The sequence below is a fragment of the Anguilla rostrata genome, chromosome 1 (genome assembly GCF_018555375.3).
Source record: "Anguilla rostrata isolate EN2019 chromosome 1, ASM1855537v3, whole genome shotgun sequence".
NCBI classification, from domain to species: domain Eukaryota; kingdom Metazoa; phylum Chordata; class Actinopteri; order Anguilliformes; family Anguillidae; genus Anguilla; species Anguilla rostrata.
The window spans coordinates 68761655-68783498 of NC_057933.1; the positions used below are offsets into that span (position 1 = coordinate 68761655).

Sequence of the window (21844 nt, forward strand, 5' to 3'; positions counted from 1 at the left end):
AGATAAACATTGAGGGATAATACTTTCCGCTGTTTTTTTGTTTGTTTCTGCTGGTATGACTACACCTTACTGAAACATTGATCTACTTGATTTCTTTTGAGTCACCAGATGACAGAGGAAGGATCCTAGATTAACTTGGCTAGAACACAGTTTACAGGTAGATATTTACTTAGTTATACATGTGCATTATGGTTATGGTTTGTGCCATGTATACAGAAAAAGTATTTTCCCCTCCCTGATCGCCTCCATTATTGCATATTTGTCACACTCAATGGATATGGATCTTTAGAAAAAAATGTGATATTAGGCAAAGGGAAACGGAGTAAACTCAAAATACTATTTTTAAATTATTATTGTATTTATTTAATTTTCAAAAAGTTTTCCTACTCCCATATCAACCATGTGAAAAAATAATTGCCCTGTCTGTCAGGTCATCCATGAGCCTGACAATGCAGCAAGCAAGACAATGATCCAAATCGCAACAGAAATCCACATATGAGTATATAATGTTTGGTAAAGGCATAGCCAAAGGCCTGACTTTAACCAAATAGAGACGCTGTGGCAGGACCCGAAAGAGCTGTTTATGCTCAAAAACCTACCAGTTTGTTTGAATTAAAGCAGTTCAGCAAAGAACGGTGGGCTAAAACTCCTCCAAAGCGATGTGAAAAAAGATTGATATCAAATTATAGGAAGTGTTTGGTTGCAGTTAAGCTAAAGGTGGTGCAACCAGGTTAAGCTTAAGGGGCTTAAGGGGTCTTTTCACATGGGTGATATGAGTGTTTGACAACTTTTTTCGTGAAATACATGAAATAATAACTTTAAAAATGTGTTTTAAGGTTGCTTGGGTTCCCTTTGTCTAATATTACATCTTGTCTAAATATCTGAAACCATGCAGTGTGACAAACATGAAATAATGGAAGAAATCAGGAAGGGGGAAAATGGGAAATATTTTGTTGTACGTTGGTATGTTAGAACAGGCTGTCCATAAAATGGTAGGCTATCTTAGGTTAGTTAGAAAGAGGAGAATCGATTTTTTTATATATATATAATTTTACTATGACTGCTAATGGTTTTTGAGCCATCGGTTCAAAGGAAGAAACTGTGCGGGTAGCAAAAAGAAAAAGAAAAAAGCACAGAGAAGTAGCATATGTAAGAAACATTTCAATATACTATGTTCGTGCGAGGTCTGCCATATAGTATTAACAAATGCCTCAACTTGTTTATACAGTGAAATATCCTATTTAATCCTGAATTACAACCTGTCCGTTCATAGTCTCGGCTAGAGCCACGTGATTCTGACTGGACCTTTTAAATAGTAGTTATCAACCGAAATTATAGTTTACGTCCAGTGATCTGTATTTACAAACCAGTAACTCACCCAGTAGTAGCCTATTCATTAGGACAGCTACAATCGGGAACACTGTAGCGTAACTGAAGACGTCGTGTTCTACGGGTCTAAAAGTTTAATTGCAGCGTTCCTACTGGCATCGAATCATCGAACCCGGACAGGCTGCAGAGCCCCAAAAAGCCCCCACAACCGCATCTGCTTTCGTTACGGGCGAGTCCTCCAAATAGGCAACATAACCTAGTGGAATTACGCTTGAAATTCAACAGCACTATTTAGAAGTTTAATTGCTGTCCGCTATGTCGAACTGTGTGCGCTCGGGGGCCTCTGGAATTCTTTCGTTTGTTTTTTGTCAACCCAAATTTTCAGCGTGAACGCGCGCTCTTACTCTGGCCTTTATGTTTGGCTATTTGTTGCTACATCGTTTTCAGAGAAGGGAGTAGGCTGCACATTTTCTTCCTCTTGCTACTTTTAGATGAAAAAAGAAATTAAACACAACGAAGAAGTACATTTTTTGGGCGAGACTTGGCTTGGTAGGGAGTTAATTTACATTTATGGAGCTTGTTCCGCTATGCTCGATTTCTCCTCTCCCTCTCTCTCTCTCTCTCTCTCTCTCTCTCTCCCTCTCTCTGTGTTTAATGTTATTTTACCCTGGGGGGCAAGGACACCATTGAGCCTAGCCTATTGAATTACCTTGCCTCGCCCAGAGAAATTTACATTGTTTGGAAAACTGCAGGACTTAAAAGTTCTATTCAAACACGCTGTGGAAGGATGCACTTGTGGAATTGGGTTATAAACTATTTCTGTCTGAGCCGATATTAGAAATTCCGACAACGTTTAACATAATCTACTTTGACACATTTTATACGTTGACCAAGCACATCCTGACAGGTGCGTGACATAGGTGCAGCAATCGGCGAAAGAAAACTCGCCATTGGTTACTTGGCAGTTAGGTTTCGTTTGATCTGGCAGCGTTTTTTAATGATACAAAAATTGTTTTTGATTTAAGCACTTCGTTATCTGTATCGATATTCCAAAAGATACTTGAGATGCAGCGCACATGCCTTAACTTCGTATATAGGCGAATATATGTACTCATCTGACCAATGTTGGGGGACCAACAGGTCTGTTTTCTTTTCCTTCAGAATCACGATGCTGAGGGACGGATGTGTGACTTCTGATCTGGAATTTCTCCCCAGCCCCCTCAGGGCTTAGCGAAACACAGAATGCTCTCCGATTAAGGGAGCGGTCGGACAAGTCGTTCAACTGAGACACGGAAACCGCCAAAGGAGAGAGCGGGGAGAATACGAGTACGGATAATATTTCAGAACAACTGCGACGAAGCTTGTGGGATAATGAGTAAATCGCAACAACAACTGCGCACTGGAACTCGGAATTGATTGCCACGTGAATTATCTAGCCTACATTAGGCTACGGGCTCCACAGGTAGGTTTATGAAACGAATGTACCTGCTTTGAACTCCAGATATAGCCCAAATGGCAACATTGTTTATCAGTCTAGCTGTCTCCTGGCCACGTGGACTGTTCACATTTGGGTTGGTTTTAATTGCCGTTCTTAATTCTCATCTGTATTGTTTATGTTTCCGTATTAACCATGTTGGCAAATGGAACGATGTAAAAATGCATCTTTTTGATCCTCGTTGGTAATATATTACTAGGCTATAGGCTAAAGTACTTTCTGAAAAGAAAAACGCAACAGAAAAAGCTTTCGGCTTTAGCTGATGGGCGTGACGTGTCCGTCCTTAAACCAGCGCAAGTCTTTTTGCGCAATTCTACAAAATGTCTTTGTGCGGGACTTCGTTTAAAGTAAAAAATTCCTTGCCTCGTTTGTCTTTGATTGTAGGTGTGATTTGTCTGTTGAAATACGTAAAAATGCTCACCCAAACCAGTGTTAAAGGTCTATAAAACAACTAGAATTCATTGGGTTTTTTCTCATTTTTATTAGAAATTATGAGCAAAAAGGCCCAGACGGCTAAAGCCTTCCAGTCTTTGAGAAAATGAAAAACGCAACCACGTACCTGTCCTTTACTTACGTGTATACACTTTTTTTTTCCAGTGAGCATGTGTTTGTTAATGTGAGTGTTTTATGAGCATGGCTTTCATCTGAGCACTTTGAGGAAGGAACGGGTGTGATTTACACCCTTGTGCATGTGAACCATGTGCTAACCTTCTGGATAGGTCATTGGGTGTGCTGTAAATCTCCGGGAGGAATTCCTGGTGAGAAGGAGTCCGTAATCAAATCCACACGAGAAGGGCTGGCTAATTCCGTTCCCTAAGGCCGTTCATTAGCAGTTTCTTTTTTCTTTCCTCTTCAGTCCCTCCCTCTATCTCCTGGTGCTCAACTTCGTACTGTAGGCCTCCTCGGCCAGTTTGTTTTCAGTCTCAGTGCGTCGCTCCATGTTATTCTCTTTTTCTGTTCACATAGAAAAGGTGCTTCCCTTTACTCATCCTGCTGTTATTACCCCTCTCTCTTTCCTCATCTGAATTCAGGCATCTGTGTTTTTTTTTACACCTTTAACTCCATTTGCTCCAAATTTAGAATGCCCAATTATATTCACCGCCAGTCACACTCTGTGCTGCAACCGCCGCTGTTCACCGCGAAAGCGCAGACGAGCACGAGCTCTCCCGAAAAGCCTGATGTCAAGCAGCTGCTTATTTTCACACCGCGGCACACGAGTTCCGCCGGCACAACTCTGGATGGGGACTTTACTGTATGTGCCGCTTCAGCAAGCGGACTTCGCGTAGCGACAGCGGTCACTGGTGAGCGATGAGACACGGTTAGCCCGGCCGCTTGAGTTCCTCCCACGCTGGGCGACTTCGCTGGTGAATCTGAGTCACCCTGTGGGGCTGTCAGATACAGCCAGCCCTGTCACAGTCCAATCGTGATATCAGACTGCGGGGCTATTTCACGCACTGGAACAGTACCTTAAGAGGATGTGCTGCCTACATTACATGACGTTACAGACGTTTAGTAGACGCTCTTGTCCAGAGCGACTTACACAGCATTCTACGTAGCATTTACATTGCTTCCATTTATACAGCTGGAGATATACTGAAGCAACGTAGGTTAAGTACCTTGCTCAAGGGTGCAACGGCAGTGCTCCACCCGGGAATCTAACCTGTGACCTTTAGGTTACAAGACCAGCACCTTACCCATTATACTACACCGCCGGCCCACGCAGCCTAGCAGCCTGTGCCTCTCTAAAAGGGATGTTTTTGTTTCCCCAGCAGCCCCATTTTCTCTCTGCTGGAGCATCCCTCTGTGTTCCATTCTTCACCCGCTGCCCTGATGCCCTCCCTCTCCCGTTCATCATTCGGTTTGGTGATATCCTATCTGAGCCTTAATCTCCAGGGCTATATGTGTTTTTCTCTCTCAGGGCTTGACTGTCCTTGACATTTGAAAGGCTTTTGTGCCATTGGAACACAGGAAGGATTGCCTCTGTGGTCCGCGGTGTGGCTCCAGCAACCACGCAGACAGACAGGCGAATACGTGCGGACAGTAAATCCTAGGAACCGCAAACGGTCCTAAGAGGCTGAATACAGAGGTGCCACACAGATGCAGGCATTGCACACCATTAAGTGCACACACACACACACACACACACACACGCATACCAAGAAACACTAACACCGATGCACGTTTGCACATACACAGGAACACATTTACCAAGAGAAAAACGCACAAAAACGAGACGGACTTGCGCGCATGAACACAAACACACGTACACACGGCATTGTGTAGCTCTTCATTACACCTATATTTGCAGAAACAATTTTTTTTAGGTTGTTTTTCTTATTATTAATGCACCTTTTTTTTTACTGTGGTTGTGTACTCTGCCCATCATATTAAGAAATTTTACATCTACTTGTGTTGTAAATGTGTTCCTCTGGCCATGAAAACCGATTCCATGATAAATGTCAAGCAGTTATCACTTATTGCATATGTGCAGAGTGCAGGCTGCAGCTGATTCTTGTGTGGGAACCACTTTACTGAAGTGATTAATGCTTGGTTAATCAATTGTCTGATTGCTTTTGCCTCATCACTCACACTAGCATGCAAGGATGTGAGGACCGGTGCAAACACTATGGGAAGGTCATTGCACAAGCACACGCTGTGTCGACTGAATGGTCTAGATTCACAAACAAAGTCCCTGCGACACATAGCAAACTCAAACAGATGTTAAAATGTGTGCGCATGCTCACACAGACACGTACGTATACATATGCACATGGAATCATATGACTAGAATAGGCCTAAGCATTAAATGCAGAGCTTAGATTTCAAGCACTGCGCTGCCATACTACCACAATAAGCATCATAATCCTTTTCAAGCCTCAGTGTAATTCTTAACCTTCACTTCATTTATATGTATATATTATCTAGTTTAAACTTCACAGATTCCAAGGTATTACATAACCATTCCCTAGAATTTGTGTGTACGTCCCTGTGTGTGGATGTTGAGCAGAATGTGTGTATTTGGAGTTGTGGCTGTACATTGGCAAGTTTACTTCAAGTGTTCGATTTGTGTTGCTTTTGTTTTTTATTTGTTATTTTGGATTGATAACCTTTAATTAATCATAAATACCAATTAAAAACTTGGAGTTAACTCTAACGTATGTACTGTAGAGCTCAGTACCTACCTAGTGCCCTGTCTTGTACTGCAGAGTGCAGTAGTTGGAAACTTTATGGAATGTGTATACAGAATAGCTGGTCGTATCACCATTCGGTGAAAGATACTGCAACTTTGTTTCATTTTATATAGGAGTAAGTGGATTGTCCAGGACACAGACTGAGCTCTCTGACAGAACCAGAGGCCAGGAATACGTACCTGCAAATGTGTGCTGTTAGGCAAAGCTTCTACCCAGGTGGAGACTCACCTAGATGCAGAGATGCAAGGAAATAAGTGCCACTGGTGTGGCTCACAGGTGTAATGACACATTGAAAACCTATTACACAGACATACTGATGTGTTATGTACAGTTATATTGCACAGATACCCTGATCTACAGTATAGATATTTGTATAATACTGATCATAGGTGTGCAGTGCACAGTTTTATACTCAATGCATTGATGTGCAGTGTAGATTAATATTACACGCACACACAGACATGCAGTATAAAGATGCCATATACGAATTTATTTTAGGCAGACATACAGTGGAGCCTTTGCACAGATATATATTACGTGTGGGCTCGGGTGCGGACAGATAGGAGCTCTTCTGTGCGCACGCCCATCTGGGTGAATTCTCTCTGATAAGCACAGTACAGTCGCAGTCTCTCTGTCTGGCGACAGGCCAAGACACACTCAGACTGAGCGCATTCAGCTTATCAGCATCAGGCCTTTAACATCAAATGCTTTCCTAGGCTCGACTCATTTGTTCCTTGCAATGGTCCTGTGGAGAGGGTCATTGGAAAAGGCATGGGGTGGTTTGGTCCCCCCCGCCCCTTCCCCGTTGCTTTTTAGTCTAGCTGGTATCCTGTGACAGGATGGGGTCTGGGTAGGGTTCTCAGAGTAGGGAGAGTTTACGTGACATGGATTTCATTTGGGCCTGCTTGCGGAACAGGAATCAACAACAGCTGGGAGGGGTCGGTGGGAGCAGTGGACAGAGAGACAAAGGAGAAGGAGGGATGGACAAATACAGAGAAAGGAGAGAGAACAGAGGAGGGCTGGGAGCTGAGCAATTATGCAAAGAAATACGTTGATTTGTTTGTACAATATTTGCTTACTTCTGATTACAGGAAAACTAGATTGCGTGTGTGTGAGAGAGAGAGAATGCAAATATATACGCCCAGAAATATCTCCAGTGGGTAAACCCCACGATAACTGCCAAATAAACCCTTTAACATGTGTTTCCCATCGGCAGATACTCTGTTTCTCATTTTCTCGGCCCATGGGACACGCATTCTCTCTAAAGACATTGCATCACACAACATACGTCATTCACGCCTCTGTCTTTTTAACAGTCCAACTTCTACTTTTTTTACTTGCGGTTCTCTTCCTTTACTGCTTTTTTCTCTCTTTTCTGACCTCCACCCTGCTGCACATTTCTACAGAGTACAGTACCTATTTTTGTCATTGTCGGTCACAGTCTTTATCTTTTTTTTTCCTTCCTCGCATCTTTCTTATCTCATCTCTGTCCTCTGGCATGTTATCATCAGACTCTCTTCTCCTCTACTGGTGGGCAGCCATTAAGGTTAATTATTCCTAATCTCTTAGCCCATTTCTGGAAGTTTTAAGGTTTTTTTTATTTTTAAAGAAGGCCATTAAAAAAAACATTTTCCTGTGTCAAGTCTATCTCAGCAGGGGACTCGGCAGTGTTATGGTGTAATATTTTATTTTTCGCCTTCAGCCTTCACAGCTGTGTCCTTTAATGTCTCTGCCTTGTCACCTTGGGTTGGTTCCTTCCTCCCTACACACTCCTCTCTATCAGTCAGTTTACACTCGTCTCTCTCTCTCTCCTTGGGTTTCTGCAGGTCAGTGCAGCATGCAGTAGCAGGCGCATGCAGTGGGACCAGTGAGAGAGAGAGAGAGAGAGCGAGTGAGGGCAAGCGAGTGAAAGACTGCAGGCCGGATGGCGCTCTTCAAGCTGCAGAATGTGGAGGACTTCTATGAGATCGGACAGGTGCTGGGCAGGTAAAGAAGTGCTGCAGCATCAGCTGCTGTAAACAGTCTCTGCTAAGGACCGGTTGCATTCCTCTCTCAAAAGCCACTTTCACAGCATGTTGTCATTCGTACTTTGAACCATTACCAGGGTCCCCTGCCAATTCCTCAAGTTCTGGTAAACCCAAAATGTAATTAATGAGTTGTTTAACTACCTGATGTTTTGTTTTGATTTTAAAACTGTCTTTAATTGACCTGTCATGTCTGTACTAGAACAGGGGTGTTTCACAAGCTACTCTCCTCCAACCTTCTCTCTGTCGCCGCCCCAGTGGGCACTTTGGGCAGGTGCGGGAGGTGCTGGAGCGGGCCACGGGCGTGCGGTGGGCTGGCAAGTTCCTGAAGCTGCGAAAGAACGCCAGCAGCAGGCTGGGGATCGAGAGGAAGAGCGTGGAGAGGGAGGTGGAGATCCTGCAGGCCCTGCAGCACAGAAACATCATGGCCCTCAAGGACGTGTTCGAGAGCAGAGCGGAGGTGGTGCTCATCGTGGAGCTGTGAGTGAGGGAGCAGGAGAGAGAGAGGGAGGAGGAGGAGGAGGGTGGACGGAAAGAGGGAGGCGTTGAGAAGGATAATGGTCGCATTGCATGTCACCTGATTTGTGTATTACACTGTAATAATTCATCGCAGCTTAGATTTTGTCCTTATATGGATTGCGATCTTCCGTTGTTTGAAGGAAGGGATATTAATGGAAGGGCAACACAATAACTTTCTAACCGGCTCTTTTGCGTGTCTGTAAGCACACTGGGTCCCGTGTTCTGTGTTTAGGGTCCTGGACAATGGCACAGGGCGCGCAGGACCTGCACAGCATAGGTGTTAAGGAATGGCAGCTACTGGAAAATGTATCAGTCTGTCAAAGATAAACAAACAGTCACAGTGTATTTGTCCTGCAGCTTTTTTGTTTTGTTTATTTTTATTTATTTTATTTTTTTGGCTTGGGGAACCCGGTTTTGCATTTATTGATATGATTAAAAAGATCAAATGTCTGTGTACATGAAGTTTCAAATTAGTTTCACTTCACAATCAATGAAAAATGATGAAATAATTAACTCAACCATAATTAATGAATATTATATTTCTATAGCAAATATTTACTATTGAATGTACTGTATGTGTACAGTGCTTTCATTACGTATTTATTAAGGTTTTGTTAAATTAAGATTGTTCCAGTTCTCAGATTTATTCGTGTTGATAATAGTACTGATCAAAAATATTTACCTTTATTGAGTTGAGTCTTAGAGCAAGCGCTGGATGCTTATTTAGTGAGTTATGGACTGGCCTCTTATTTGGGAAGGGGGGAGTGGTGAAGGGGCTATCTGAAACAGAAGCATTGGGAAAATGGGATGAGAGGGTAACCTGGTGTAAGGGGTATTAGGAACATAAGGACAGAAAGCCGTTCTCTGTGGTTCGGGGGACGGTATGAAGGAAGGATTAAGCTGTGGCACGTTTTTCCAGATCCGTTCGTCCCTCGGTATTTATAGGGTGAGCCGGACCTTTAAATCTTCTTTCTGATTGGCGAGTTTTGTACCGCCGTGTTTAAACTGATTGGGGGATTAAGTGACAACGGGGTCTGGCTGCCTGTGACAGTGTCTGTGACAAAAGTTGCCGGGGTGACATTTTCGTCGGCATACATCTGTTGTGGGGTGAGGTCACAAAGACGGGGCAGTGTAACAAGAGACAGGGTTTGGCTATTTAAAGACAATGTCCCGAACCTGATCTCATTGTTTTGTGTGGGAGAGGTTCACAGGACAATTAGTCAAAATGGAACTCTCCAGTTTTGAGCGCGGCCGCCTACGTGCACTGTAGTTAAAAACTTGGTTCCCTCAGGTTCTCTTCTAGCTGCTTTTTCTAGTTTCTAGCCATGGTTTGTCTGTTCCTGATACTTCCTCTCAACTGAATGTTTTTTGTGGTTGTTTTTGTTTGCACACGTATGACTGCGTTGTTTGGATTTTGTCTTGCTCTATCTGTTGAGGCAGGCAAAAGTATTGACTCCTGTTAATTTAGCCTTTGAAAAAGCAAATGTAAAATCCATCAAACAGTCTGACTAATTTAGCCTAATTGGCTCACGTTGAGCGCTGAATTTGCTCTCTTCCTCTATCTCTTTGCACCTGTGTTCTATCTCCCTCTCACTCTCTCTTCCCTCTTTTACACAGTATCAGTGGGGGGGAGCTGTTCGACTTCATTGCGGAGAAGGAGGCTCTGACAGAGAACGAGGCGATTGAGTTCATCAAGCAGATCCTGGAGGGGGTGGGATTCATGCACAGCAAGCGTATCGCCCATTTTGACCTCAAGGTAAAGATTCTGCCTAATATTACTGCATGGGGCTCAGTCCTGACCCGTGGAGCACTTATTGTTGGCCTTCAGTCACCTTTCACTGCGGTTTGCAGTTACCCAGTATAGCTGTGATGTGGGTCCATTCTGAACCCTAACGTGTATGACCTTTCATTCTTACGTCATAGGTCAGTAACTGTGGGGCTCTGAGTGTGCTGGCATACCACGTTCAGTGCATTTACTTTCATACTTCAGTGCAAAGAGCAGTCAAAAAAGCAGCTTGTGACTGTGACGCTATTAAGGACAGATGCACCCTCATACTTGACTATACTAGCTGGCAGTGACATTGGTCCTAAAGAGCTGGACTAGTGTAAGGCTGCAGGTGTGATTTTCCCATGGGACACTGGATTTGGTCAGTAATCTGTATTGTATTATATTACGTGGATTTACTGGATGGTCATTTACAAGATGACTTTAGGGAAAGCAAAGCACATAAATGCTTTCAGTTAGCATAATAAGAGCTATAGCGCCGTATTTATTCAGCATGTCAGTTACAATCTGAAGCTGAAGCAAACTGGGCAGCAAGGTCAGCGGAAGGTCAGGGGAGAGATGATCACCGGTGTCATCTTCATCATTGTGAAATTCTCACGATCCTTGTTTCCCGGCAGAAACATTCTCGCATCGTTCAGAAGGTGACGGTTGCAACATCTGCCTCACGCTCTCTTGCCAAGTCATCTGGGATGCTATAAGCCGTGTCCCTCTCTCGTATTTCCTGCAAAGCCGGGGCTATGCCAGCTTCGCGGAGCAGGCAGCACAGGCTAGTGTTCATGCGTGTCGTATGTACATAGTGCAATATATCACTCTGCGGGAGTGGGCAGGTGCATTCCGGAACAGCTGGTGCATATGCAAGTTTTCATTGTCACCAGTTACACTAGCCATATGAGCTGAAAGCTGAATGCGCCGATGCCGGTTTTACCGTGAAGTAGACCACAACAAGGTGTTGTTTGTCGGGACACTGGGGCAGTCTTCAGCTGTCATTCATTCATTAACTTATCAAGGATTGTGGATAAAATATTAATTATTATAAGACCGGGTTAATGAAATAAAAGAATTAGCATGAAATCGACAATCGAATGCCCACCCCTGTCACACACAATGCAGTCCCTGCTGCACAAGCCCCTGCAGTCCACTTTTCATGCAGCTGTCTGTTGGTCTGAGGTTATGAAGCTTGGCTGTCAGCGCACCGAGTGGAGAACTGATCACTTACTTACCAGCAAGACCACATATAACATCCTGTTAAAAACAAAAGCTGAATGTGATATAGTACCTTGGTTTACTTCTGCAAAGTCAGAACAAGCAAAAAGAAAACAATTAAAATTTATTCCGCATTCAGTATTTTATTGCATTATGTACAGATTTGAGTGGGTCTTTTTGATTGTCAAGTATTTGAATCATCCCACATGGATGTAAAACAAAGCTGATTTGATTGAAAAATAAAATGTACAATCAATACTTCCTTTTTGTTTTCAATTAAGATAGGCTACCCAAGGCTATTATAATTTCATTGCAAGGAGAGATGTAGCTAATGTACCTATTCCCTTGGATTTTGCCACAAATGGACTGAAATCCTGGAGACAGTTCATTTATGACATGTTTGTGGACAATGTGTCTACTTTCGGGGGAAAAAAAAGAAAATGGACTTCATAGTGGAAGCCCTTGCAACGCTATAAATGCTGCACATAAAACTATCTGGGTCTGGATTGTCTGCGCCCTGAATGATCTTCTGTTAAATGCATTAACTCACAGTGCGTTTTATTGCGCTAGATCAGTAGTATCGCTGTGGTTTCTGAACCCTCAGTGGTATGAGTTTCTTGGCTGATTAGAAGATGAATGGTGTGAAATTTTGTCGTTATGTGTTCTCCCTATATTTGCCCTGTGAAAACCTCAGCCGGAAAACATGATGTTGTTGGACAAGGAAGCAGAGCACCCACACATCAAGATCATCGATTTTGGACTGGCCCACTGCTTTACCCCTGGGGAGGTGTACCAGAGCCTGTGTGGCACCCCCCAATACATTGGTGAGTGGTACAACTGGTTGTTGTCATGACTCTGCATATATGTGCATTTCTTGGTCGTTTTATGTCTCTGTATGTACAGAGGTTAGTGCAGAGAAGGGGTCCAAGGGTCTCGGGTAACCATGGAAATGAGCAGCGCTGTTTCAGCACAGGATGTGACATCACAGCCTTATGTGGGGTAAAGCGGTTGTGAGAGAGTTTTGTGGCTGAGCGTATGAAGTTTCCACAGTTCAGACAGGAAGAGCCCAAGGGAGGGTGTGAACCTCTGTAGGACTACAATGCTTAAAGACAGGCCTTCTGTAGCCAGGTTCTCAAAGCATCACAATAGCACTGCGGGAATGCTGTTTGTCATCAGTTTCTTTCACTTCCCCAAGTTTCTTCAGTGGAACAGACACCACAGTACTGCAAACATAGCCACAAACTCCTGCCTTGTTCATGGCATTGGGTGCATTGCATTAACCTCTGCCTGTCTCCCTGATTCTCTGTTTCTCACTGGGGGTTCTGTGCACAGGCAGACTTATGTGTATCTAAACTGTGTCCTAACTTCTCTTCACATCTTCAGCTCCTGAAGTAATAAACTACGAGCCCCTAGGTTTTTCAGCGGACATGTGGTAAGCTGTATCATACGTTAATACACACGCAAGACAATAATAATAATTAGTTTATTTGCTTAGAGCTTTTCATGCATTCCAGAGAAACTTGTTTAACAGAGATGGAACTGGGAACAACAGAAAGGAGGATTATTTTTTTTTAAGTTTAAAGCCATATGAAAAGGACTTTAGGTACAATCAACACAGATAAAAGGGACAGTTACAATTTCAATCTGAACAACTAACAACAAATGTCACATGCCATAACCCTACCTTTAGCCTTTAGCAATGTCTTGACTCCCATGAGTTAAGAACAGTAATGAGTGTAACGCTTTTAAAATGAGTATTTTTTGTTTCTGCTCTCTTTCTCTTTCTCCCTCTCTCCAGGAGCATAGGTGTAATCACCTACATTCTGTGAGTATCAAATAGCAGAAGTCAATAAGAGAGGTTCAAATGTACTGTATTTTGCGACTTTTATGTTAGTACGCAAAAGTGCAAACTTTGACTGTGCACCCCTGTTCTACAGGCTGAGTGGTATGTCCCCCTTCCAAGGAGATTCAGATGAGGAGACGCTAAGAAACATTGTGGAGATGAAATATGAGTTTGATGACCAGTATTTTAGCCAGACCAGCGCCATGGCCAAAGACTTCATTCAGAAGCTGCTGGTGAAAGATCCAGTGTAATGAGTTTATTTGTATCTGACCATCAATCTTGTGTTTGGGGGGGTGGGGGGAGGGGTTGTGGTGGGTGCAGTGCCAAAGTAAAGCACTGTATCTTAGTGCAGGGATGAACGCTGTGTTTCTACATTGAATACTGACTGTCACAGATGTGGGCAGGGGTCCTGGGGGATGAATAATTGGTCAGAGTTTCTTGCCAGGAGGGAGGGTCTCAGTTGGCAGGCAGAGTTTTCACTACATGTGAGGGACCACACATCTATCTGTGCAGCTCAGCTGGTGGACTGCAGAGTGAAAAGACACAGCACCTGGCGACATATAATAATATTATAATAAACTTTATTTATATAGCACAGATACAATGTGCTTCACAAAAAGTTACATTACAAACTATTGAAAACTCACAAACACCATATAATTTTTGTTTTTAATTAATTTCTTCTTTTAATCTACTGTTGTGTGTGCTTTTGAAAGCAGTATGAGGTCAGGAGATATTTAAAGTTCCCTTTGGTAAATGATGATGCCTCTGTTATTAATTAAAGCTGTAGAGCTCAGCTTTGGTAGAGTAAAACCACCGCTTTCCGTCTGTCTCCACAGTGAGAGAATGACATCAGAGGAATGTCTGCTACATCCCTGGATCAAGGTGAGGAAAGAGCTGGGGGGCAAGGGGGGGGGAGGGGGGTGGATTAAGGCTTGAGCAAGCATCAGAGAGTAAAAGAGAGGAATCCTCAGTAGTGTGGTATCGTCATAACATGTTAAATGTCATTTACTTTTCCTTCATGTCCCAATTCAGCCACTCACACGAAAGCAGAAAGCCAACAGAAGTCGCTCGTCAATCAACATGAAGAACTTTAAGAAGTTCAATGCCAAGAGGAAGTGGAAGGTGAGACTGAATGTGAGAGTGAGACACACTGTGGATTCTACTGTATGGATAAGTCATACTTTTTAGACTGACTGTGTGCGCCCTCTGCAGTTCATAATGTATATTGCATCCACTTGCACACATATACTGCTGTTTTGTCTCGTGTTTCTCTTCTTTCTTCCTACCTCGGACACTAACCATTTTCCAGGAGTCTTTTTATGGCTTTTCCTGGGGTCATGGAATAATTTTGTTTTTAACAGTTATCTCAGGGTGTTTTTTTTAATTCCCTCTGAATAGCATGCTGTCCAGTGCTTTGAGACAACTGAAAGTATATTTTGACTTCTTACTGTATCTAACAGTTACTGCTGTCTCCGTTTCTGTAGATGTCCTATAACATGGTGTCGGCCTGTAATCGGTTCTGTCGGCTGAGGCTGCTGTGTAAGACCAGTGCTTCTCAGGACCAGGAGCTGGTGAGCGGGGGGCGGGGGGGGATTTTATACTCCCTTAAATTTCTGCATAACATCACATGATTCATGACAGAGTATTGTAATACTGAAAAATGGGGATTTGTGAGTTCAAGCTGGAGTCTCCCTTAAATGTTTTGCTGTGGAAAAAGGGAAGAAGTTACTACACTAAAAAGGCTCGTATTGTGACATACCACAATCACCGTGACAGCATTGCAAAAGATTTTGACATGACATATTGTATTCAGGAGCTTAACTTTACAAAGCAACCCCAATTTGCTGCCAGAATACTTCTTATCAATACTGTGCTCTCTTCTAATCAATGCAACACACTTTTGTAATAGCATATATTGGATACAAAAGTGAATTTTCCTTAGTTTATATTTCCATAAGTATTGTTAATGCACAACCATCACCTTCTCCCATCAGAGACAGTGTGAGAGTGACCAGGAGGACACTGAAACCAAGCCCGCCTCCCTCATCCGTCGCAGACTCAGTAGCAGCTCATAAAGGTGTCCACAAGGGGGCGATAAATCTCCAAATGGGCTTCCTCTCAACACAGCAATGCAGGTCTCCCATTGTACTGTCCAACAATGGGTAAAGGACTGCCTGAAAGATAAGGGGGGAAACATTTAATATTTTCAAAAATTTACCATTATGCTGTTTTTTTTCTTGTGTGATATTAAGGGTGATATTTATGCAGAGTGGTCACTAACATTACCTAGATAGAGAACAGCTAGTCCCTGGTGCTGAGAAATTAATGTTGTATATATGACCATCCTCTAATTCAGTGGAACATTTCTTCAATTGAATTTTCAGTCAGATCTGGTTCTGCTTTGGGAAAAATAGCTTTTCTGCACACAAAGCATCATTAAAGGATATTAAAACAATGACTTTAGAATATTGTGGCAGTTGTAACAGCTAAGTAATATGTTTAAACTGCATATCTGTATTTAAAAAAACAACATTATCAAGCCAGCATTTTGTAGACAATTTTTAATTTTGTGTTTCTTATTACTGTCTAGAATACCTACTGTATCAGACTACAGTAAGAGTTGATTTTATTCTCTGAAATTCATGAACATCCCAGAACATCATTGCACACTCACTGAAGTTTCCACATTATGGCCAGCAACCATCTGAAGCATGAGAAGGCAGTGCAGTTTTATAATCTCAGCTTCTCTGCTTTGGCATGTCATTTAATGCATACTTAACAATGTTTACACTAGGAGTGTTCATATTTTTGTTTTAAAGTTACTTGAAGTGAAGTTACTTGAAACTTTCATGTAGTAAAGTTGATAGTGCTGGGGTTTAGGTCATTGAATGAACTTAAGCTCAATCTCTTTCAAAAGGAGACTCATTCAATCAACAGAAATGGATAAATGAATGTACAGAGCTGCGCGCGTGTGTGCGTGCGTGCGTGTGTGCGTGTGTGCGTGTGTGTGTGTGTGTTGGGTTGGAGAGCAGTTCAGTGGATCCAAGTATAAGTCACATCCCTTATGGAAATTTAATATACTGCATAATGAAATTGTATTATCAAGAAAAGAAACAATTCACAATAGATGGGCAACTGTAGATATGATTGCCCCTTTCAGATTCTGCATTATATTTTATAAAAGTAGAATTCTGTGAAATATATTTATGATTATATGATTATATTATGATTATAAGGCCACATATTTACAATATATTGCAATGTATTCCGTTTCCATGAAGGATTACATCATTATTTACGCCTGCTGGATTACATGCTATAGCTTTTGGGTTTTGCATACTAAGTTGTCTATGCAGTTGAGCAATGTGACACTTGCAGTATTGAAGTACCTGGTTTAAGGACATGCTGATGCTCAACCAGGAAGCTGTACAGTCCTCTGGCTCTGTATCTCTTCAGTACCACTGTATGCCACATTTGTCTCCCATGCCTCCACTCGTGCCTACGTTTTTTAACCTTAGGCGGGCTCACGGGTACAGGCAGGGGCGTCGTAGTGGGGGGAAAAGTGGGACCGACTACCCAGGGCCCGAATGGGGGGAGGGCCCTCGAAAAGCCTGGAATGATGCGTGAGAGACATGGATCAAGAGAGGAAGGGGGCCCACAGAGACTGCTTATGTATAGGGCCCAGAATTTTGTGCTACACCCCTGGGTACAGGTCTTTTTTCCCTATAATTTAATGTATAATATCCCTCTAAAGTTCAGCTTGAACCATGACAAAGCTGTAAGGACATGGAGGTAAGTTCAGCTCAGTGAACTGAAGGAATGGGAGAACTGCTAAGGTAGTATATGGTGATATTGAAGTGCAATAAGCTGTTTTGTTTTTTTTTTTCATTTTTGGTAACCAGTACATTACAGGATTTCAAAATGTTGAAGACACAAGAGGTGCACAGCATTTCCAAATGTCCCCCTGTTTTTTAAAAATGTAGTTTTTTAGTGTGTATTTTTAACATTATTGTTTGATGTGCCATTTGTGTGCATTACAAGTAGTTACAGCAATTGCAATTTTACAAATGTGTGCATTGTGTGAGGTCCAATAAATAATTTCTTGTAAATTCTCATCTTTGCTAGTTCTGTTCTATACCCTTCAGTCTAAAGACTGGAAACCGATTTTGAGATGAATATAAGTGTTTATATTCATTTTACATATTCGTGTTTCATTATGAAACCATACACGTTCACTCAGGTAGCTTCAAACTATCGACAATATGCCTAAATTCAGAGTAGCCTACGTGTTTTTCTTGTTTCCCTTTCTGCAGTTATCGCACAATATTTATCATAGGCCTACATTTAATTTACCGCCACAATCTTGCAAGTACCAAAAAATAATACTTGCTTCAAAATGAAATGGAAAGTGCACCACACTTTGAATCTAGCCCTCCCGCAGACGCTACATCGAAGCTAGACTAATCCTGTCCTTCGGTCATTCTGGTCAGTACTGAAAAGTTGAACCGATAATCACAATAATGTTTACAACAAGTAACGTTAGCTGAAATCCAGCTAATTATTTGAGAAATATTTAACGTTTTATGAAACATTAAGCGCTAAAGCGTGTGCTAATTTGCATATTTCTGTTAGCATTTTCAGAGATACGGAGGCTGGTTCGGCAATGGCACAACAGTTCAGTGAAGAGGGAGTCAGCATTCCAGAAGGGAGAGAGGGAGGGAGAGGACAAAATGAAGTTCTTACTTTGTGCATTCCAAACGCTGCCCCTGCTCTCTTTCTCCCCTCCTCTCGCCCCCATGCTTTCCATCTGTTACCTTCGCGTAATAAATAATAAAAGTGCCAGTACGGTGGGGAAGGGATCTCCATTGAGAAGCTGACACTGAGACCTGTCAACTACAGAAATAAACACGCACACTGAAGGACAGCAAAACAGTGATAAACGTCAGCAGGTACGTTAATTTCAGGTAAACTCACATTAAAAATCGACTGTAAAAAAAGCAATGGCCACATCAATATAATGAGGTAGAAAAAATGAACAGATAGATACACAGACACTCAGGCGAAACTGTAACAGGATACATTCACGGACAGGTACTTGAGAAAACAGATATGCATGGGAGTGGCGACTTAGAGGACTAGACAGAAAAAAATGGTTAACTTATTTCCGTGTTCGGGTCAAGTGACACCATCCACCTGTGGACCAATTTCGCGTCGTCAGGCACGGGGAATACATATCGGATACAGCCACGGGAAATCTTAAATAGAGGTGGTTAGATGGTCTGAAACCTTCACTCTGCAGATAAAACAAGACTATGTTATGACCTGAAATTGTGCTTACCGCGGCGGCGAGGGAGGCGGTTGCCAATACAACAGCCAAACTTCACTGGGCAACCCGGACGAGAGAAAATCGATCTAACAGGTGACTATATACTGCGAATATCTTTTTGATAACAAATTGGCAACATTCAGAAATAGTAATAATTAAGAATCTAAAAAACGTATGCTTTTTGCCATGGTGATTCAGTTTTGTCGAAGTGGGCAAGCCTCTGCGCTTTCGCCTGAAGCATGACATTTAGAACAAAGTGCTAATTGTTGTAAAGCACCAAGCCGAACCTCTGTGCTTATCTTGATTAACACCACGCCTAGCTGATTTATAGGTTACATGTTTGAATATTTAGATGTTAACGTAATTTTTTTTTAGCTCTAAGACATTAAAAAAGTTTAAACTAATCCGCTACCGCAATATCGCTCTTCCATCAATCGACGCCTTAATAAATCTATAACTGCGATTATAATAGGCTACAGGACGGATCACTGGTGCAACACGACCTTAATATAGCCCTAATGATAATGTCACTGCACATTGAACTGTAATAAAAATGTGTACATACAGTGTTACTCATATTTACTCAGTCTTGTGGACAGATAATTATTCCAAATTCGTTGAGTCATAAACCCGGTCAACAAAGCCGTAGCTGAGGATTGATTCCACCAGACGTGTATAGTGAGTGTGTAGCCTACAGAAGAGCTGTTACGGATACGTTATATGCGGGAGACCAAGTTCCGTGTGTGTGAGTGTGAGAGAGAGATTGTGAGGAGATAAATAGACAGGATGGGGTGAGCATTAGATGTGCACGGGAGACTTCCTGCTACCTGCAGTCTTGTTTCACCTTGTTTACACGGTTGCTCACAGTACAGTTTATGTAAAGAATGTGAGAGATGGGGAGGGAAAGATGTACAAGCAACAAAATGGGGGAAGAGTGACAGCAAAGAATTGTTGTGTTTGACCTCCTGCATATTTCTGAATTCCTGTAGTTGTCATGTATGGAGACGTGTGGCTGCTGGTCTGGAGAAGTTGAGGCAGTGTCCTCTTTGTTATTTTCCATTTAATGGTGCTAAACATTATAAATAGTGTCAGAAGTCTTTTAGCTGTTGCCAAACTCCAGAATAAACAAGGCGGAAAGGAAGGTGAAGACAAAGGAGAGGGGGGATGTTTGTTTCTATAGGTGACTGATAAGAGGTGGGGGATAGAGACATATGATGAGTACAAACAAGGAAACGTGAGGATAGACTGACAAACCCAGAGTTTCAGCGGTTGGGTATTCCAATTTTAAATGCTGTACCTCTACATTGTCTCCCCCTCTCTTTGTCCAATCACAATGCTGCATACAGTATGTACAAATACACCTGTTCTGAAGGAAATACCTTTGCCCAGAGATTTCTGGATTCTAACAGAATTCATTCATTCATTGTAATTGTGAACCTTTTTCAAAAGTGGTTCAGTCCCATTGGAAGCAAGTAAAGGTTGATATAATAATGATTGCAGTCTGCCCAAAGCTTTGCTCTGTACATGAGATCAATTATATATTTGTCCCTAAGTTTAAATCACAATTAAATGTAAGTTAGTCATAGAGCTTTGTTTCAAGATCGCTAGAATTAACTTGCTAAATTTTGTGAAGAGAAATATTTCATCCATGTTTATTTATTAGTAGAAATTAAGTACAAATGTCTGACTGAATCCGGGCCTATGATACACCTACACACACTCACACACACACAGTGCACTAACATAAGCTCACACCCACATACTTAACTTGCATACACAAACAAACATTCTTACACACAAGATGGAAAGATAGGAAGCAGGTGGATTCCTCTCTTTGCAGACAGACAGGTCCACGTTATGTTTTATTTTAGTCAGAACACACAAGAGTTAACAACAGGGCTTTCATATTCAATCAGCAGCAGTTTAATAAATTATAAATTTGAAAAAGTTGGCTTCAGAATTTAGCCAGAGCCAGAGGGTTAGTGCTCCAACTTCCTTGTGTCCTGTGGTCTTCAATAACCCTGGTGAGTCATAACCTTGGTTTTAATGATTTACGTTCAAGTGTAGGATAGAGGGAATCAACATTTATGAGAAATAAGAAAAATTTTAAACACTAAATGGATCAGATGTTTGAATTGAAAAGCCAAGTATGTCAGAGGTGTAGGAAGGGAAAACACATGGACAGTGTTAACTCCCTGTTTCTGCCTGATAGTGGACGTGTGTCCAGTGGAATTGTGTAATGGGGTACAATCCCCAGCTGGATCTAAATAGGCTTTTATCAGAGATGTTTACCTTGTAGGCTGTATGAATGAGGCTCTCTCAGTAGATGCTTGTGCATAGAAACTTGTGCGTGCGCATTTGTGAAATCACAAGCTCTGCTCTGTAATGGACAACGTTTGCTATAGCAATGCGCATTTCAAACAAAATATAACAAAGGTTAATTCCAGCTCATAGTTTTGTGTACTCTTTGAGGTCGTTTGGGTGTTTTTGTTCATCAGAGCAAGACCCATTCTTAAGTGTTATTATTGTGTTTATTGAACATTCCATTACTGGTCTATGTAATATGAATAGAAAATGAGGCTACACCTAAAGTTTGGCCCAGTACATAATTACAAAATACAAAACCAGTGGCAGTGTCTTAAACTGGCATTAGTGTTGGATTCAGTTTTTTTTTTTAATGAAGCCTAATCTGCTACTTTTAATGAAGGCAGTATAAAATAATTTGTCAATGTAATGTATAATGTTTTGTCTTTCATATATAATGTGTGTATGTGTGTATATGAAAGCACACATACTGTCACAGACTAACTTGTGTCCATATATTAATACCAGGAAAAAAATGTTTTATTGTCAAGCACATACAGTTCTTTTAAAAGGTATATATTTCATTGATTATTTTTTTGTTTTGCTGTGTTTTACATGATCAAATTAGAATATAAAATCGAATATATTTACATGACCTAAATTTTCAAAGCTCATGCAGTCATCCCCAAGAATACTCTGAGCTGTAACTGCTGCCAAAGGCTTTTGTGTAAAGTATTGAACTTGCTCTAAAAAGGTGTAAAAGGAAAAACTAAAATAGTTCAAGGGGGTGAATACTTTCTGAAGGCACTGTATATGTATGC

General features: G+C 41.9%; 2 protein-coding genes and 1 long non-coding RNA gene across 8 annotated transcripts in view; 2 read left to right on the forward strand and 1 right to left on the reverse strand.

The window, feature by feature from the left end:
- Window positions 1–1488: 1488 nt before the first annotated feature.
- LOC135264563 (death-associated protein kinase 2-like) lies at window positions 1489–17502 on the forward strand. Of its 4 annotated transcripts, none has more exons than XM_064353291.1 (13): window positions 1489–1878; window positions 2491–2791; window positions 7842–8001; window positions 8298–8519; window positions 10176–10314; window positions 12242–12371; window positions 12931–12979; window positions 13346–13372; window positions 13485–13637; window positions 14230–14275; window positions 14426–14515; window positions 14878–14964; window positions 15388–17502. In XM_064353291.1, exons 3-13 carry the CDS (start codon window positions 7940–7942, stop codon window positions 15466–15468), a joined length of 1086 nt encoding a protein of 361 aa, XP_064209361.1. In that variant the 5' UTR covers window positions 1489–1878; window positions 2491–2791; window positions 7842–7939; the 3' UTR covers window positions 15469–17502. The 4 variants fall into 4 exon arrangements, with proteins under 4 accessions (XP_064209361.1, XP_064209350.1, XP_064209354.1 ...); XM_064353280.1 differs by lacking the exon at window positions 1489–1878 and adding an exon at window positions 1999–2236 and having other exon boundaries at window positions 2470–2791; XM_064353284.1 differs by lacking the exon at window positions 1489–1878 and adding an exon at window positions 1999–2236.
- Window positions 13955–15512, reverse strand: LOC135264687 (uncharacterized). Its single transcript, XR_010332778.1, has 2 exons — window positions 15375–15512; window positions 13955–15098 (listed from the first exon to the last, which is right to left on the reverse strand). It is a non-coding gene; the product is annotated as an uncharacterized LOC135264687 (long non-coding RNA).
- A 1075-nt stretch (window positions 17503–18577) lies between the features above and the next one.
- LOC135264529 (rho guanine nucleotide exchange factor 2-like) overlaps window positions 18578–21844 on the forward strand; it is a 63806-nt gene continuing 60539 nt past the window's right edge. For all 3 annotated transcript variants that reach the window (XM_064353241.1, XM_064353253.1, XM_064353244.1), the window contains exon 1: window positions 18578–18812. The gene's annotated coding sequence lies outside the window, so the exon portion shown is untranslated. The remainder of the gene's footprint in view (window positions 18813–21844) is intronic.

Bases quoted from the DNA above. Each gene is read 5' to 3' on its own strand.
- LOC135264563 (XM_064353291.1), top strand. From the start codon at position 7,940: ATGGCGCTCTTCAAGCTGCAGAATGTGGAGGACTTCTATGAGATCGGA. The intron at 8,002-8,297 runs GTAAAGAAGTGC...TCGCCGCCCCAG, and splicing joins ATCGGACAGGTGCTGGGCAG to TGGGCACTTTGGGCAGGTGC. The intron at 14,276-14,425 runs GTGAGGAAAGAG...GTCCCAATTCAG, and splicing joins TGCTACATCCCTGGATCAAG to CCACTCACACGAAAGCAGAA.